Here is an 18,944-nt window from a genome sequence, read left to right on the forward strand (position 1 = left end):
CAATTCTAACACAAATCAGATAATGAAAGTAGCACAATAAATGAAAAATGCCCAAGCAGGCTGTACTTACCAGGATTTCAGATACATACATTTCAGTGAGTTTTTAAAAAAAGAGGTAGAAAATGGGCAGAAACAGCGAGGGACTAGCTGGACTTTAAAAAAACACTCATTTCCATTGTCAGTTACAAAATGTTTTAAAACGTTTTCAGTTGCCTGCATTAAGGAATACAACCATGGTTCAGTTGACCAAGCAGAGTGTCAAAATGCCAATGAGTTAAAAGGTATGTCTGTCATTTAATTTCGCTCCTCTCCTCCGAGTGATGTTCTGCTCGTTGGGGTTCTACTCATTGGGGTTGGCGTCATGGTACACAGACAGGTCAAAGGTTAGTACTTTGCTGATGACGCAATCTCCTTGCTGTGGGGGGGGGGGGGGGTGCTGTCAGTTTTGCCATTATTTCATAGAAAACAGCTAGCACACAACTACATTTTATTATCTAATATGTGAGAGAAAGTATTATGGAAAGTATTGTTTTTATGCAAAAGTCATAAAAAGGATTTATGGATAGGTGTGTTGCATCTTATGTTTATGCGGTGCTTGTGTGTGAGCATACTTCTGGATAGACCCCTATGAGCGAGTCAGCCTTGGTGTAGAACTCTTCCTTCAGAGAGATCACTATAGCCTGAGTATTCACTGACTGGTCCTTAATGTAGTTGGCCACCTGCAGAGTCACATATTTAGAGAGTTAGGACGTTGAGGTTTCTGCATTATGATGCATTTATTTACCTACATTCCTTGGCAGCCATGTTAGCACCCCCTGGGCAATATTGACCAACAGCAGTCCACTGAATAATAAAGCAATGATAAATACAATATTCTAAATTCTCGTCATGAATGGATAAATGGAACGCTCGAAGGCGCCAACATGGCATCCATTCTTATAGTTGGCCCAACTTTCTAAATATATGGCTCTGGTCACCTGTATAGATGGACAGTATTAGACATAACAGCATGGTCATTACATAAGGGATGTAGTTGGCCACCTACAAAATCTCCAACTCTGTTAGACATAACAATAACATGAGGCACGTCTGAAATGGCATCCTATTTCCAACCTATCCCCTTTATACACTAAGAATATGTGCTTTTTCCATGACAGAATGAGCAGGTGAATCCAGATGCTATGATCCCTTATTGATGTCACTTGTTGAGGCAACTGAGAATACACTGTGTATGTGTGTTATTCAGAGGGTGAATGGGCAAGACTAAAAAATATAAGTTCCTTTGAACGGGGTATGGTAGTGGGTGCCAGGCGCACCGATTTGTGTCAAGAACTGCAACGCTGTTGGGTTTTTCACGCTCAACAGTTTCCCGTGGGTATCAAGAATGGTCCACCACCCAAAGGACATCCAGCCAATTTGATACAACTGTGGGAAGCATTGGAGTCAACAAGTGCCAGCATCCCTGTGGAACGCATTCAACACCTTGTAGAGTTCATACCCTGATGAATTGAGGCTGTTCAGAGGGCAAAATGGGGGGGGGGTATTAAGTATGGACATTTCATGAGATTAAAATGTAATTTTTGCAGCAGGGTTTTAGACACCTTGCCGATGTTGGTGTTGTCCAGAGCAGCATCAATCTCATCCAGGACGAAGAATGGGGCAGGCTTGTAGCTGTGTATGGCAAACAGCAGAGCCAGGGCGGCTACAGTCTTCTCCCCTCCAGACAGGTTGTCCATGGGTCTGAACCTCTTTCCAGGGGCAACACAGTTATAGTTGATCCCATCCAGGTAAGGCTCCTCAGGGTTCTCTGGCCCAAGGAAGGCCTGGGGGTAGACAGATATTTAACCAACATGTACACACAGGTGCAGCCAAATATCACAACATCCAAGAAGGAATAGTTGTCTCGCTCACAATTAAAAGCTGATGGTTTTATTTCTTTAGACTAAAAGCAGAACTTTTAGTCCCAATTTTTGTACATTATTTTGAATAAGTTAAATTTTATTTGTTCTGGGAACACAGTTAACCGTTTAAAAGTCAGCCCCTGCCAAGGACACTCCATTTGACTCAACCCAATAGGACAAAACGATATGCTATCTGGTCACAGAGAGTGATACCTGGGCAGAGCTGTTGCGTGACAGGGCTTTGTAGATCTCATCAATGTTGGTGGATACAGCCTCAAAACAGGCGTTAAAGCGGTCAAACCTCTCCTTCTTGATCTGCTCAAACGCCTGCTTGGCTTTCTTGGCTCTCTTACGGGCCGCCTCAAACTCTGGAATACAGAATAGATCATCATGAACACCTTATGCAATAATTATAAATTCTTTCTTGTTTCAGAAACATTTCATACAGTCAGTGAGAGAGAGGGAGGGATTAAGTTAGCCCATGTCTCCAGACTCAAGTGTAAGCCAGGGTTCTACATTTCTAAATTCCCCCACCTCCTCCTCTGTCCCTGACAGACTGTAGTTTCTCCATGGTCTTCATGTTGGGTTCCACACCTAACTAAACCCTGTCCTCCTCTCTCCTTCTTACCATCGCTGGTCTCCTGGAACTTGTCCCTGACAGACTCTAGTTTCTCCATGGTCTTCATGTTGGGTGCGCTGATCCTCTGCAGTATAGACTGCTGCTCATTGAGACGCTGCTGCAGTGTGTGCATCTCTGCTTTGATCTCATCCTCCGCCAGCGCGTCCTGAGTGCACACACACACACACACACACACACACACACACACACACACGTTAAGTGACTCATATCCTCGGCACACACTGCATTTCAAACTCACCTAAAACAACCTTATTGCTGGGTATTGAATCATGACTGAAACAGCTACAGTACACACAGATATAGAGTCTGAGTCTATGTGGAGAGAGAAACTATGTCCCAATTCTCCACACATCTCCTAAAGTATCTACTTGCACACTCCCAGACACAGCCTTAGTATGCAGGGCTCAGACATGTGTGTACTTCTTACCTTGAGGTTTTCAGACAGGTTGCTGTAGTCTCTCTCTATGAGAGCCTCTTTAGCCAGGACAGTACTGGATGGTCTGGACTGGTCTCCTGGAACTGACTGCTATTTGGGGCAGCAGGTAGCCTAGTGGTTGGAGCGTTGGGCCAGTATCCGAAAGGTTGCTTGATCGAATCCCTGAGCTGACAAGGTAAAAATCTGTTGTTCTGCCCCTGAACAAGGCAGTTAACCCACTGTTCCTAGGCTGTCATTGAAAATAAGAATTTGTTCTTAACTGACTTGCCTAGTTAAATACAAATAAATAGACTCCTCCTGCTGAGAGCTCCCCTAGAGGGAGAGAGGGAGAGAGAACAGTGAGGCAGTCAGGTTGGTCGGAAGGGAGGAGTGAGAGAAAGAAAGCTGAGAGAAAGAAAGCAGGAGTGAGAGCACAAGAAAAATAAAGAGTGTGTTTAGCACCTCTCCCTGGCCGATGTCGTCCATGGTCCCAGAGCGTAGCGGCAGTCTGATGTCCTGCATCTTACAGGCCTGCAGCAGGTTGTGGCGGTCGCTGCGTTTCTGCTCCAGCTTGGTCTCGATGGCCGTCACCTCTTTCTGCAGCTGGGTCAGCTCCCTGTGGAAATAACACATTGGTCAAACAATGCCAAACTACAATGCTACAAACTAGTAGCTATCTTTCTGAGTCAACTCCTTGAGGGAATAATATGCATTGCTCAAAGAATACTGCTGCAAACTACAAACACAAACGTAAACACACACTGAAGCAAAATGGCAACGCTACAACTGTCCTTTTTTCTTAAAACACATAAATAAAGCAATGTAGTAAGTAAAAAAAAAGTTCCTTGTAGAAATGGGTGGAAAAAAGAGGATGAGGGTTTGGTTTGTGTGCTTGGGCGTGTCTAAACTTTGAGACTCACTTGTTGGCTCCTCCTAGTTTCTTACGTATCTCCTCCATCTGGTGGTTCTTGTCGTTGACCTCTGACTTCTTGGTGAGGTGCTGGTTCTTCAGGTCCTGCAGCTGGGACATGATCTCATCTATGGTCTTCATGTGGCGGTGCTCCTCCTGGGAAAGACAGACACAGGGAGAAAAGGTTTGAAAGCTCTTCCAATCTGACCAAGAAAGAAAGAAATGACACATTTGATTGACTCCATCGGTCTGAGAATTTAGGTTGCATCCCGATTATCCACCCTTCTTCTGAAGCGTGCACATTTCCTCATCATGGATTTAAAAGCATTGGATTGGTGGATGGTGGTTGGCAGGAGTGTCCACCATTGTTAAATCCATGAGAAGGAGTGTGCACACTTCAGGAGAAGGGTGACAAATCAGGAAACAGATTTACAGTGCCTTCAGAAAGTATTCATACCTCTCAACTTCTTCCACATTACAGCCTGAATTCAAAATCGATTCAATATACATTTTTTTTCAATATCTCATTTACATAAGTATTCACAAACAGACATATGACACAATATATTTAGCTAATTTAGGCTTTTTCTCCAGCAGGATATTAGGATAGATGTGACAGTCAAAACACCTCAAAACAGACACGGTATCAAGAACAAGATAAAACTAGCTGAAACGAGCGACCTATGGTTCCCACATGGCATCTTTAGTCATTGTTGCTAGCTATCTGACCATCCAGAATCACAACAACACACGGACTTCTGCCCCATTGAAGCATTCACATCGTTTTCGTGATCTAACCCTTCTATAAAATAACCCTTTTTGGTTTCAGGTAGAACCCTTTTTGGTTTCAGGTAGAACCCTTTTTGGTTTCAGGTAGAACCCTCTGTGGAAAGGGCTCTACATTGAACCCAAAAGAGTTTTACCTGGAACCAATAAGGGCTCTACATTGAACCCAAAAGAGTTTTACCTGGAACCAATAAGGGCTCTACATTGAACCCAAAAGAGTTTTACCTGGAACCAATAAGGGCTCTACATTGAACCCAAAAGAGTTTTACCTGGAACCAATAAGGGCTCTACATTGAACCCAAAAGAGTTTTACCTGGAACCAATAAGGGCTCTACATTGAACCCAAAAGAGTTTTACCTGGAACCAATAAGGGCTCTACATTGAACCCAAAAGAGTTTTACCTGGAACCAATACGGGTTCTTCAAAGGGTTCTCCTATGGGGACAGCCAAAGAACCCTTTTAGGTTCTAGTTATCATCTTTTTTTCAAAGAGTACAGGCTAACAAATCACTGTGTTTTGAAGACCCCCATGACGATAATGTTATTCTCTATGTTCACAGAGTTTTGAAGACGTGCGCTGCAAGTGTATCTGTCCACCCTACAGGAACATCACTGGACACATCTACAGCAGGAACGTCTCCCAGAAAGATTGGTGAGAAATGTTCTATCACATAGGTCCTATGCACATCATGCAGAATTCACAATCTGGTCTAACTCAGTCACTCATCTTTGTTCGCTCCTGTTGTCTTCCACAGTACATTTAACTAGTTCTGCCAATGAGCCGTGGATTTAAGGTTCCCCCACTCACACAATTTGCTGATTGATGTCTTCATGTTTCAATGTAGTTCTGGAAAGAATGAATAAAAGTGTGAAGCTTACATCTTGGACTAACATAGAGGCAGTAGACTAATAATAAGAGACTAGTTATGTATAATGTGTGTACCTTTGTCTGTGCTCAGTAACTGCCTCCATGTAGTGGAGCCCATGCCAGTGCCAGGCCATGATGTGGAGGCCTACTGTCTGCTGTGTGAGTGCAAGTATGAGGAACGCAGCAGCAACACCATCAAGGTACTACTGACCCTATACAATGACACACAGAGTTGATTTCAACTGATATTACAGTGAGGGAAAAAAGTATTTGATCCCCTGCTGATTTTGTACGTTTGCCCACTGACAAAGAAATGATCAGTCTATAATTTTAATGGTAGGTTTATTTGAACAGTGAGAGACAGAATAACAACAAAAAATCCAGAAAAACGCATGTCAAAAATTGTATAAATTGATTTGCATTTTAATGAGAGAAATAAGTATTTGACCCCCTCTCAATCAGAAAGATTTCTGGCTCCCAGGTGTCTTTTATACAGGTAACGAGCTGAGATTAGGAGCACAATAATCCTGCAGCAACAGGATTTGAACCTTTAGTCCATAATGTGCTTGATCGGTGATTAAACTATTAGCTAGACAATAGTAGGATTCATGAAAGTGCAGTACTGTTAATATAACTGTGGGGTTTCAGTGAATTTATGTGGCGTAGGAAAATTTTCAGCAACAAAAGTGATCAAATTAAGATCCTATATCAGTATGTATGAAAATGCCCTCAAATAAAAGGTGACATTCTGTATTGTTGCCTAGTATGGAACATTTGATCTCAAATCCAAAATGCTGCAGTATAATGTAAAATGTAAAACATGTAGCTTCTCTGTCCAAATAAATGAGAGAACCAGACTGAGACCATTGTTCAGAAATGCAAGTTTTTATTTAGGCCTTAATGTTCATCAGTAAAATTCATTAGAATTTCATTAAGGAATGTGATGGCCAAATGTTGTACATTATCTCTGGCTTACTGGTAACTGATGTTGTACATTATGGCTGGCTTACTGGTAACTGTAAGTGTAGTAGAAGGTTCCACTACTCAGACCGCAGGTTACGCTGTGACTGCCAAACTGGACCTTAGTGGTGCAGGTTCCCAGGTGGTCATCAAAGTTTAGGTCCTTGTCCCAGATCTCGAACTTGAGGGAAGCACTGGAAGGCACATTCAGAAAGTTGAATACAGCACTCCAGGATGGGTTTTGAGTATCCTTGTGCCAGTCTGTCATGCCACCGGGTTCGCCACCACACCAAACCTTGACGTAGGGGTCAGGGTAATTACCAGCAGGGTCCCCTCGAAGGCCGCTGGCATGAAGGCCGGACACCCTGACGTTTGCACCATGGACGCCAACCAGCATACAGAGAAACAGCAGTCCCAGAGAGAGGGAGGCCATGGCTTTCAGTAGGGGAAAGAAAACTAAGAGAGGGAAAAAATAAAAGGGAGGGGTTTAAATACATTTGCATGTCAACAGGATGACAAAATATAGCCTATTCAAGCCACATGAGAGTCAGAAAGAACCTAAGTCAAAAACACTAACTGTCTTCAGAGAAGAGGAGATACACCACTAACATCCTTCACAGAGAAGAGGATATACAACACTAACAGCCTTCACAGAGAAGAGGAGATACAACACTAACAGTCTTCACAGAGAAGAGGAGATACAACACTGACAGCCTTCACAGAGAAGAGGAGATACAACACTGACAGTCTTCACAGAGAAGAGGAGATACAACACTAACAGTCTTCAGAGAGAAGAGGAGATACAACACTAACAGTCTTCAGAGAAGAGGAGATACAACACTAACAGTCTTCAGAGAGAAGAGGAGATACAACACTAACAGTCTTCAGAGAAGAGGAGATACAACACTAACAGTCTTCACAGAGAAGAGGAGATACAACACTAACAGTCTTCAGAGAGAAGAGGAGATACAACACTAAAAGTCTTCACAGAGAAGAGGAGATACAACACTAACAGCCTTCACAGAGAAGAGGAGATACAACTCTAACAGTCTTCAGAGAAGAGGAGATACAACACTGACAGTCTTCAGAGAGAAGAGGAGATACAACACTAACAGTCTTCAGAGAAGAGGAGATACAACACTAACAGTCTTCAGAGAAGAGGAGATACAACACTAACAGTCTTCAGAGAGAAGAGGAGATACAACACTAACAGTCTTCACAAAGAAGGAAAAAAATACAAATTATTTCCAAAAAAGTGAGGAAGGACAAACTATGTTAATTGTCAAGGAAATCCTTTTGTTAGTGGTACAATATGCAAAATGCTATAAAGTACACATGTTTACAGGACTCATTAAAACGATATGAAGATGAGACTGGAGTAGATCTTACCTGTGCTATGTAGAGTCTGTAGACGAGGGTCTATATCTCAGGGGAACCAACCACTGATGGTTTTTCCTGTGCCCAATCGCTGTTTATAAGTACTTCATCGGGCTTCTCCAATTCAACCCCAACATACAGTATGCCCCCAGTATGCCCCCAGATAACCCACAGGTGGTCTTTTCTCAGGGATTCCTCAACCAATGAGAGCACACGGAGGCAGCAACACCTACAATACAGGTGTTACATTTAAACCTTTAATGCTGATTAAATGATGGCCAGACTTTTAACCAATAAGGCAATACCAAGTGGCATATTAAGACAAACAGACCTTGGCATCACCTCAGGGTTGTTGGCATCACCTCAGAGTTGTTGGCATCACCTCAGGGTTATTGGCATCATCTCAGTTACCACCTGCCCCTTGAGTCACTAAACCCCCAAGCGCCACTCTGCGCCACGTGCAGCACAGAGTCAGCCATAGAGCAGCACCTGTGGAGCAGGTTAAGGGTTAAGTGGTCTCTGAGTTGGTGGCACCTGTTTTCGACAAACATCATCACTGTCTAATGTGTATATAAACTTCTATTCTGTTGTGTATTCGACACTGAACAAAAAAATAAACGCAACATGTAAAGTGTGGGTCAAATGTTTCATGTGGTGAAATAAAACATTCAAAAGGCACTCGCACATCTGAGCAAGATTTCATGTGGTGAAATAAAATATCCCAGAAATGTTCCATATGCTTATTTCTCTAAATATTTATTCACAAATTTGTTTACATCCCTGTTAGTGAGCATTTCTCCTTTGCCAAGACAATCCATCCACCTGACAGGTGTGGCATATTAAACAGCATGATCATTACACAGGTGCACCTTGTGCTGGGGACATTAAAAGGCCACTCTAAAATGTGCAGTTTTGTCACACAGCTCAATGCCACAGATATTTTGAGGGAGCATGCAATTGGCACGCTGACTGCAGAAATGTCCACCAGAGCAGTTGCCAGAGAATTGAATGTTAATTTCTCTACCATATGCCGCCTCCGATGCAGTTTTAGAGAATTTGACAGGACGTCCAACTGGCCTCACAACCGCAGACCACGTGTACATTTTCTGGCAACAGCTCTGATGGACGTTCCTGCAGTCAGCCTACCAATTGCACGCCCCCTCAAAACTTGAGACATCTGTGGCATTGTGTTGTGTGACAAAACTGCACATTCATTTTTAGAGGGACCTTTTATTGTCCCCAGAACAAGGTGCACCTGTGTAATGATCATGCATTTTAATTAGCTTCTTGATATGCCACACCTGTCAGGTGGATGTATTATCTTGACAAAGGAGAAATGCTCACTAACAGGGATGTTGTCACATCTGTCGTCAGGAATGGACCAAGGCGCAGCGGGTTGCGTGCTCATCATTGTTATTTATTAGTGAACACGAAAAAAAACAAAGAAACACGACAGTACAACAGTCTTGCAGGCTATACTAAAAGCAATGCAAAAACAACTACCCACAACCACAAAGAAAAACACACACCTGTTTATAGGACTCCCAACCAGAGGCAACTAGAAACACCTGCCTCCAATTGAAAGTCCAGCACCCAACCTACACATAGAAAACCTCTGCCACGTCCTGACCAAAACTAATACAATTACTCCCTCTGCTGGTCAGGACGTGACAGTCCCCCCCCCCCAAAGGTGCAGACCCCGACTGCACCTAAAAGAAAAGAGAAAAACCCCCAAACAACAAAAAATATCCCCCTAAACTAAAGGGAGGGAAGGGAGGGTGGCTGCCGTCAACGACGGCACTGTGCGACACCCCCCTCCCCAACCCACCTATATAGGAGGCGGCTCAGGTGCGGGACGTGGACCTCGCTCCATCTTCGGCGTCGCCCACTTAGGCGGCGCCGATGGCTGCTCTGGGCAGACAGGCGACTCTGGCTGACCCGGGCAGACGGACCACTCTGGCTGGGCCGGACGACAGGCGGGCCGCTCGGGCTGGGCCGGAGGACAGGCGGGCCTCTCGGGCTGGGCCGGAGGACAGGCGGGCCGCTCGGGCTGATCCGGGCAGACGGGCCGCCCTGGCTGATCCGGGCAGACGGGCCGCCCTGGCTGATCCGGGCAGACGGGCCGCCCTGGCTGATCCGGGCAGACGGGCCGCCCTGGCTGATCCGGGCAGACGGGCCGCCCTGGCTGATCCGGGCAGACGGGCCGCCCTGGCGTCTCCTGACTGGCGGGCAGCCCTGGCGACTCCTGACTGGCGGGCAGCCCTGGCGACTCCTGACTGGCGGGCAGCCCTGGCGACTCCTGACTGGCGGGCAGCTCTGGCGACTCCTGACTGGCGGGCAGCTCTGGCGACTCCTGACTGGCGGACAGCTCTGGCGACTCCTGACTGCGGGCAGCTCTGGTGACTCCTGACTTGCGGGCAGCTCTGGCGGCCCCAGACTGGCGAGGCTGGGCTGACACACTAGATGCCTGATGCGTGGGGCTGGTACAGGACGTGCCAGCCTGGAGACACGCACCTCAAGGCTAGTGCGTGTAGCGGGAAACACTGGACCGTAGAGGCGTACTGGCGGTCTCGAGCGCAGGGTTGGCATCACCCCTTCAGGCTTGATGCCCACTCTCCCCTGGCACATGCGGGGCGCTGGTACTGCGCATACCGGCCTGAAAATACCAGGCCTCACCACAGCACCTACCCCAAAGCACGGGACCTGTCCAGTCTGTTTCAGTCCAAAAAGGGTACGAGGAGCTGGCCTGAGTCTCCAATCTCGCCCCGCCAAACAGCCCTTGTGCCCCCCCCAAAATAATTATTGGGGCTGCCTCTCGGGCTCCCTTACCCACCATGTTCCCCAGTCTTCGCCAGAATTCCTCCGCTGCTTGGTCCTGGTATGGTGGGTAGTTCTGTCACATCTGTCGTCAGGAATGGACCAAGGCGCAGCGGGTTGCGTGCTCATCATTGTTATTTATTAGTGAACACGAAAAAAAACTAAGAAACACAACAGTACAACAGTCTTGCAGGCTATACTAAAAGCAATGCAAAAACAACTACCCACAACCACAAAGAAAAACACACACCTGTTTATAGGACTCCCAATCAGAGGCAACTAGAAACACCTGCCTCAATTGAGAGTCCAGCACCCAACCTACACATAGAAAACCTCTGCCACGTCCTGACCAAAACTAATACAATTACTCCCTCTGCTGGTCAGGACGTGACAGATGTAAACAAATTTGTGCACAACATTTCAGAGAAATGTGCTTCTTGTGCATATGGAAAATCTCTGGGATCTTATATTTCAGCTCTTGGAACATGGGACAAACACTTTATATGTTGCGTTTATATTTTTGTTCAGTGTATAAATAAAAAATTATATATGAAATATCCCTCTCCTCCAACAGACACATCTCAACATCAACATCAGGCCTTCATGAAATTTCTGCAAAGAAACCACTTCTAAAGGACACCAATAATAAGAAGAGACTTGCTTGGGCCAAGAAACACGAACAACGGACATTAGACCGGTGGAAATCTGTCCTTTGGTCTGATGAGTCCAAATTCTAGATTTTTGGCTACAACCGCCATGTCTTTGTGAGACGCAGAGTAGGTGAGCGGATGATCTCCGCCAGTGTGGTTCCCGCCATGAAGCATGGAGGAGGAGGTGTGATGGTGTGGGGGTGCTTTGCTGGTGACACTGTCAGTGATTTATTTAGAATTCAAGGCACACTTAACCAGCATGGCTACCACAGCATTCTGCAGCGATACGCCATCCCATCTGGTTTGTGCTTAGTGGGACTATCATTTGTTGTTCAACAGGACAATGACCCAACAAACCTCCAGGCTGTGTAAGGGCTATTTGACCAAGGAGAGTGATGGAGTGCTGCATCAGATGACCTGGCCTCCACAACCACCCGACCTCAACTCAAATGAGATGGTTTGGGATGAGTTGGACCGCAGAGTGAAGGAAAAGCAGCCAACGAGTGCTCAGCATGTGGGAACTCCTTCAAAACTTTTGGAAAAGCATTCCAGGTGAAGCTGGTTGAGAGAATGCCAAGACTGTGCAAGCTGTCATCAAGGCAAAGGGTTGCTACTTTGAAGAATCTCACATCTAAAATATATTTTGTAGAAAATAGTAAAAATAAAGAAAAACCCTTGAATTAGTAGGTGTGTCCAAACTTTTGATTGGTACTGTACATAGTGAGTCGCCCAGCCCATATCTCCCAGCCCTAAGCAGATGGCACCTGTTTTTGACAAATATCATAATTTATCATCAATTTATACATTAACATCTTTTCTTCAGTTTTTTATTAAAACAAATGTCCATTCTTTTTTACATACAAGACTAAGTATGTCACGTCCTGACCAGTATAGGGGTTATTGGTTATGGTAGTTTGGTCAGGACGTGGCAGAGGGTATTTGTTTTATATGGTTCGGGGGTTATGTGTATGTAGAGGGGTATTGTATTTATGTGTTCCGGGGTTTTTAGTGTATGTTCTTGTTTGGGGTTTCTAGATTTTCTAGGTTTTGTATTTCTTTGTTGGCCTGGTGTGGCTCTCAATCAGGAACAGCTGTACATCGTTGTTCCTGATTGGGAGTCATACTTAGGGAGCTTGTTTTCACTTGTCTCTTTGTGGGTAGTTGTATTTGCACTGCTGTTATTATAGCCTGTGAAACTGTCAGTCTGTCGTTCTTTGTTTCTTGTTTCCGTGGTCACTTTAGTTAAATAAAATAATGATGAGCACGCGCCTTGGTCCCCTTCTCTCTTCAACGACGGCCGTGACAGAACTACCCACCAAACACGGACCAAGCAGCGGAGGAAGGAGCAATGGGTGGACTGTCGTGAGTCATGGACTTGGGAGGAGATTCTGGCCGGAGAGGGCCCATGGAGGAAGTCTGTTGAGGACCAGGAACGCTACTGGGGAACACGGCTGGCGAGGAAGCCGGAGAGGCATCACCAATAATTTTTTTTGGGGGGGGCACAAGGGTAGTTTGGCTGGGCCAAGGGTGAGCCCTAAGCCAGCTCCCCGTGGTTATTATGGGGAACATATGAAGTGGAGAGCGCTGAGGTATGCTGAAGTGCGTACAATCTCGCCCATACGCACGCACAGTCCGGTGCGAGTGATCCCAGCCCCTCGCAGGTGCCGTGCTAGAGTGGGCATCCATTGTGCTACCTGTCCCAGACCTGTTGTCCCAGACCTGCTGGAACCCTGACCTATTCACCGGACGTGCTACCTGTCCCAGACCTGCTGTTTTCAACTCTCTAGAGACAGCAGGAGCGGTAGAGATACTCTCAAAGATCGGCTATGAAAAAGCCAACTGACACTTACTCTTGTGTTACTGACTTGTTGCACCCTCGACAACTACTATGATTATTATTATTTGACAATGCTGGTCATTTATGAACATTTGAACATCTAGGCCATGTGCTGTTATAATCTCCACCCGGCACAGCCAGAAGAGGACTGGCCACCCTTCATAGCCTGGTTCCTCTCTAGGTTTCTTCCTAGGTTTTGGCCTTTCTAGGGAGTTTTTCCTAGCCACCGTGCTTCTACACCTGCATTGCTTGCTGTTTGGGGTTTTAGGCTGGGTTTCTGTACAGCACTTTGTGATATCAGCTGATGTCAGAAGGGCTATATAAATAAATTTGATTTGATCCAGCCTGGTAGGAGGATGCCTGCGCAGCGCATCTGGTCACCGGTGCGCCTCCTAGGTCCAGGCTACCCTACGCCCTCTCTACGCACGGCAACCATCAGGCCCCTGCACAGCCCAGTTCGCCCTGTACCAGCACTCCGCTCATACAGGGCTACTAGTTCCATCCAGCCAGGACGGGTTGTGCAGGAGGTGCGATCGAGACCGCCAGTGCGTCTCCACGGCCTGGTATATCCAGTACCAGCACCACGCACCAGGCCTCCAGTGCGTCAGCCCAGTCCAACTCAGCCTGTTCCCGCTCCTCGCACTAGCCTTAAAGTGCCTGTCTCCAGTCTGGTAGCTCCACTACCAGCCCCACGCATTAGGCTTCCAGTGCGTCAGCTCAGTCCAGAGTGTCCGGCAACAGTGTCCGGCAACAGTGTCCGGTCCAGAGTGTCCGGTCCAGAGTGTCCGGTCCAGAGTGTCCTGTCCAGAACCGAGTAAGTCTGCCTACAGCCCGGCACCGAGTGAGTCTGCCTACAGTCCAGGGTCATCAGTGAATGGCCTCAGGCAGAGGATTTCAGTGGGGGTGGATGGGTCAGGTAGGGGACTGAGGCCTGAGCCGGAGCCACCTCCATTGTAGGTTTGGGGAGGGGGGGGGTGTAGCACAGGAGCTGTCGGTGACGGCAGCCACCCTCCCTTCCCTCCCTTTAGTTAGGGGTTTATTTTTGGGGTTTTTGTTGTGAGGTGCATCCGGGGTCTGCACCTTTGGGGGGGGGGGGGGTATTGTCACATCCTGACCAGTATAGGGGTTATTGGTTATGGTAGTTTGGTCAGGACGTGGCAGAGGGTATTTGTTTTATATGGTTCGGGGGTTATGTGTATGTAGAGGGGTATTGTATTTATGTGTTCCGGGGTTTTTGGTGTATGTTCTTGTTTTGGGTTTCTAGGTTTTGTATTTCTTTGTTGGCCTGGTGTGGCTCTCAATCAGGAGCAGCTGTACATTGTTGTTCCTGATTGGGAGTCATACTTAGGGAGCTTGTTTTCACCTGTCTCTTTGTGGGTAGTTGTATTTGCACTGCTGTTTAGCCTGCAAATCTGTTAGCTATCGTTCTTTGTTTATTGTTTTTCCGTGTTCGCTATAAAATAAATATAATCATGAGCACGCAACCCGCTGCGCCTTGGTCTAATCACTTCAACAGTCGTGACAAAGTATTACTGTATTTGCAAATAACCTGAATAGTAATATTATCTATAATATTTAAATAACAAATCATATGAAATATCCCTCTCCTGCTTTTTAGATACATCCTTCCTTTCCTCTCTTTGTACCCCTGCATGTTTAACTTGTTTGCCTTTGCATGTCAGAAAGCAACCAAAGGCTTTGTCTGCTAAACTTGAATCCAAGCTACATTTATTTTCCATCCCCCCAGGTGACGATCATCATCTACCTGTCAGTGGTGGGCTCTCTGCTACTCTACATGTTGTTCCTGCTGCTGGTTGAACCTCTCATCCGTAAACATGACCCCTACATCCAACCCCTTCACAACGAGGATGACTCTGAGGTATATAAACAGATATACACTACACAGAGGAAACAAACTCGTCTAACCCATCAATTAAGTTTCTAGTTGCTTTCAAGGTGCATTTTATTTATTGTACCCCTCTTACTGGGGTTAGTAGATATGTGATTGTCCTACCTAGCTATCTTAAGATGAATGCACTAACTGTATGTCACTCTGGATAAGAATGTCTGCTAAATGATTAAAATGTAACCTCGGCAAAAAAAGAAACGTCCCTTTTTCAGGACCCTGTATTTCAAAGATAATTCGTAAAAATCCAAATAACTTCACAGATCTTCATTGTAAAGGGTTTAAACACTGTTTCCCCATGCTTGTTCAATGAACTGTAAACAATTAATGAACATGCACCTGTGGAACAGTCGTTTAGACACTAACAGCTTAGGTAATTAAGGTCACAGTTATGAAAACTTTGGACACTAAAGAGGCCTTTCTACTGACTCTGAAAAACACCAAAATAAATGAAAGTGCCTTAGGCATGCTGCAAGGAGACATGAGGACTGCAGATGTGGCCAGGGCAATAAATTGCAATGTCCGTATTGTGAGACGCCTAAGACAGAGCTACAGGGAGACAGGACGGAGAGCTGAATGTCCTCGTAGTGGCAGACCACGTGTAACAACACCTGCACAGGATCGGTACATCTGAAAATCACACCTGCGGGACAGGTACAGGATGGCAACAACAACTGCCCGGGTTACACCAGGAATGCACAATTACTCCATCAGTGCTCAGACTGTCCGCAATAGGCTGAGAGAGGCTGGACTGAGGGCTTGTAGGTCTGTTGCAAGGCAGGTCCTCACCAGACATCACCGGCAACAATGTCGCCTATGGGCACAAACCCACCGTAGCTGGACCAGACAGGACTGGCAAGAAGTGCTCTTCACTAACAATTCGCGGTTTTGTCTCACCAGGGGTGATGGTCGGATTTGCGTTTATCGTCGAAGGAATGAGCGTTACACAGAGGCCTGTACTCTGGAGCGGGATCGATGTGGAGGGTCCGTCATGGTCAGGGGCGGTGTGTCACAGCATCATCGGATTGAGCTTGTTGTCATTGCAGGCAATCTCAATGCTGTGCGTTACAGGGAAGACCTCCTCCTCCCTCATGTGGTACCCTTACTGCAGGCTCATCCTGACATGACCCTCCAGCATGACAATGCCACCAGCCACACTGCTCGTTCTGTGCGTGATTTCCTGCAAGACAGGAATGTCAGTGTTCTGCCATGGACCGCGAAGAGCCCGGATCTCAATCCCATTGAGCATGTCTGGGACCTGTTGGATCGGAGGGTGAGGGCTAGGGCCATTCCCCCCAGAAATGTCTGGGAACTTGCAGGTGCCTTGGTGGAAGAGTGGGGTAACATCTCACAGGAAGAACTGGCAAATCTGGTGCAGTCCATGAGGAGGAGATGCACTGCAGTACTTAATGCAGCTGGTGGCCACACCAGATACTGACTGTTACTTGTGATTTTGACTCCCCTTGGATCAGGGACACATTATTCCATTTCTGTTAGTCACATGTCTTTGGAACTTGTTCAGTTTATGTCTCAGTTGTTGAATCATGTTATGTTCTTACAAATACTTATAAAAAAAATATTTGTTTGCTGATAATAAATGCAGTTGACAGTGAGGATGTTTCTTTTTTTGCTGAGTTAAAAATGTATGGTGTATGCTTCTTAACATCTGCAACACAATGTTACCTCTGATGGGAGGCTGTGGGATGTGAGGGTTATGAGGAACAATTCTGGTGTGCTGGTTTTTGTGTCACTGATTAACGTGTGTGTGTGTGTGTGTGTAACGTCCTGTTCTGTCTCTGTCTCTTTGTCTGTGTGTGTCCCCCCCTCCCTTACAGGACATGCGGCTGCAGCCTGAGTGTGCTGCTGCTGCCCAGGGAGGCAGAGGTAACACGGTACTGGAACGGTAGAGGGAGCCCAGGTCCAGGAACAGCGCAAGACTGTCTTTGACCGACACAAGATGCTTAGTTAAACCTCAATGGCTGACTTCAGATCAGAGGCTAGAGTCACCTCCCAAGCTTCGTCCACATCTGCTACTGTTGTAGTGTCATTAGCTACATGTTGTTCTTCAGGATTTCAGTCCCTTTGCAATTTCAATACAGTCCCTGCACATTTAGGATCATTTATGAGCGTTATGGTAATTCTGTTTGGAACGATTGCTGGCCCATTTGTCCTTTGTTTCCAAAATAGTGGTTGCTGTCATGAGAATATAGATGTGTATCAAAATGAGCAGAATAGCCAAACAGCAAAGGGGAAGTAGTGGTTGCATCATCATCTCTGCATCATCTGCATGGAAAGATAAAACAGGAAATGGAACTGGATATATTACAATCACTTTATCCAAAATAAGCTTTGATAAAATAGGACTGATTCAGAATATTTTTTATGTGCCTAAGCACATTTTACAAATAATTTTCAATCCTCATTGTAGCATTGTTTTGTGAAGCTACCTCAGCGTACCGGATACTTTAGGTAGGCTGAATGCTTGTGAATGATAGGCTCACTGTAAATAGGCTGCCAGTATGTAATTGGTTACCTTAGTTATTAGCTGGTGCTAAGCCAAGTTCATTCCTTAGTTTAAGCACTGTTTATCATCAGAACCACTTGTGGTTCATTTTGCACTTCCTGATGATATCCTTTGCACTTAAAGACACAAGCAAGGAAAAGGTATTCCTTTATTTAGCCATGTAATGATGATTGATAGTTTGGCTGGCTTTGAAGAATTTGTTGTTGATAGGCTGTCTCTACCTGGAGTGGACACAGATGAGTGAAACCTCTGAGGATGCTAAATGTGATTGGCTTAGCTTGTAACAATCATTGTAATGTAGTAATTAACTGTAGAATCATTGGTTCATGTTTTTTGGAATCACTGGAATGCCAAATGTCTTTGTATGATTCCAGAGTGGAATATTGCAGTCAGTGGATTGTTTCACATTCTATTAACTAGCACTGACTGAGGCTCTGTGCTGTGTGCGTGGAGGGGCGACATTTCCAGTCACAGTCTGAGGTGAAGTTATGCTAGCCTGCTTTACCTTAAACACACACACACACACACACACACACATTGAGAATTGATGAAAAGGTCTATTGAATTATTATTGAATTCATGTTTTAGCTGACGTATTTTAATGCAGATGTATTCTTAATTGACATTATTTTGAATGTAATTATCAAACTGAATATGGTAGGTGTTGTATGTTGATGTTAAAGACATATCAACTGATATGTGTGTTTTGATATAGGCTAGGATTTTATTACATTGTTTATTTTAGTTGGACTCTGTTCTGAGATCTTGCAATGTTGAAAGAATGTCTGTGTAATTGTCTACATCATGCTTGGAAAACAGTAAAAATGGCCCTTGGTTGAGCTTATATTTATCCTGTTGGAGTTATTTGGTGAAATCAGTGTAACATAGTTTGATTGAAGCTGCTTATGTATTTATAGACGATGTTAAACCCCTTGTTGTCACTTGAGTTACCTGCCGCCATATCCCTCATCTTCAGAGGTGCCTGTATGACTCATGACCACTAGATGGCCACACGGCACATTATGATGTGGAAATGGAAGTGGTCCTATGTTAGGTACGGTATTAACTGGAACTGGGCCCATGATCTATAATACCACACCGTGCACATTTAGTCAATTCAGCACTTAGCTTTAGTCAATGACCATAATATATTTTATCTTTGAGACTTAGAGAGCTGTTTTTTGTGTGTCATTTTTAACTAAGATTGAGGTGGAGAGAGTATTGAGGGTGAGTAACAGGGTAGTATTATGAGATGGCACCGGAGAAGAAGGCTGAGGTAGAGTAGCTGTAGACCACACTATCTACTTAGAGATTTACGCCATAAGCGTAGCACACCATGTACATTTTGTCAATC

General features: G+C 45.4%; 2 protein-coding genes and 1 long non-coding RNA gene across 3 annotated transcripts; 1 reads left to right on the forward strand and 2 right to left on the reverse strand.

Annotated features, from left to right (window-relative positions):
* Positions 1 to 340: 340 nt before the first annotated feature.
* Positions 341 to 4,043, reverse strand: LOC106572721 (structural maintenance of chromosomes protein 1A-like). The gene is made up of 9 exons (XM_014147150.2): positions 3,877 to 4,043; positions 3,419 to 3,572; positions 3,246 to 3,289; positions 2,969 to 3,032; positions 2,530 to 2,686; positions 2,115 to 2,269; positions 1,602 to 1,823; positions 612 to 719; positions 341 to 415 (listed from the first exon to the last, which is right to left on the reverse strand). The coding sequence occupies exons 1-9, from the start codon at positions 4,005 to 4,007 to the stop codon at positions 341 to 343; spliced, it is 1,110 nt and encodes a 369-aa protein (XP_014002625.2). The 5' UTR covers positions 4,008 to 4,043.
* A 1,153-nt stretch (positions 4,044 to 5,196) lies between these two features.
* LOC106592353 (proton-transporting V-type ATPase complex assembly regulator TMEM9-like) lies at positions 5,197 to 18,434 on the forward strand (the record flags this gene model as incomplete). The annotated part of the gene is given in 5 exon segments (XM_045696108.1): positions 5,197 to 5,303; positions 5,611 to 5,719; positions 14,908 to 15,039; positions 16,902 to 16,968; positions 16,971 to 18,434. Coding segments are annotated over 5 exon segments (480 nt in total), but the record flags the coding sequence as incomplete, so codon positions are not given.
* LOC123727347 (uncharacterized) lies at positions 6,384 to 8,221 on the reverse strand. Its single transcript, XR_006759301.1, has 2 exons — positions 7,869 to 8,221; positions 6,384 to 6,935 (listed from the first exon to the last, which is right to left on the reverse strand). It is a non-coding gene; the product is annotated as an uncharacterized lncRNA (long non-coding RNA).
* Positions 18,435 to 18,944: the final 510 nt, after the last annotated feature.

Source organism: Salmo salar, chromosome ssa15 (genome assembly GCF_905237065.1).
Source record: "Salmo salar chromosome ssa15, Ssal_v3.1, whole genome shotgun sequence".
Lineage (NCBI taxonomy): Eukaryota > Metazoa > Chordata > Actinopteri > Salmoniformes > Salmonidae > Salmo > Salmo salar.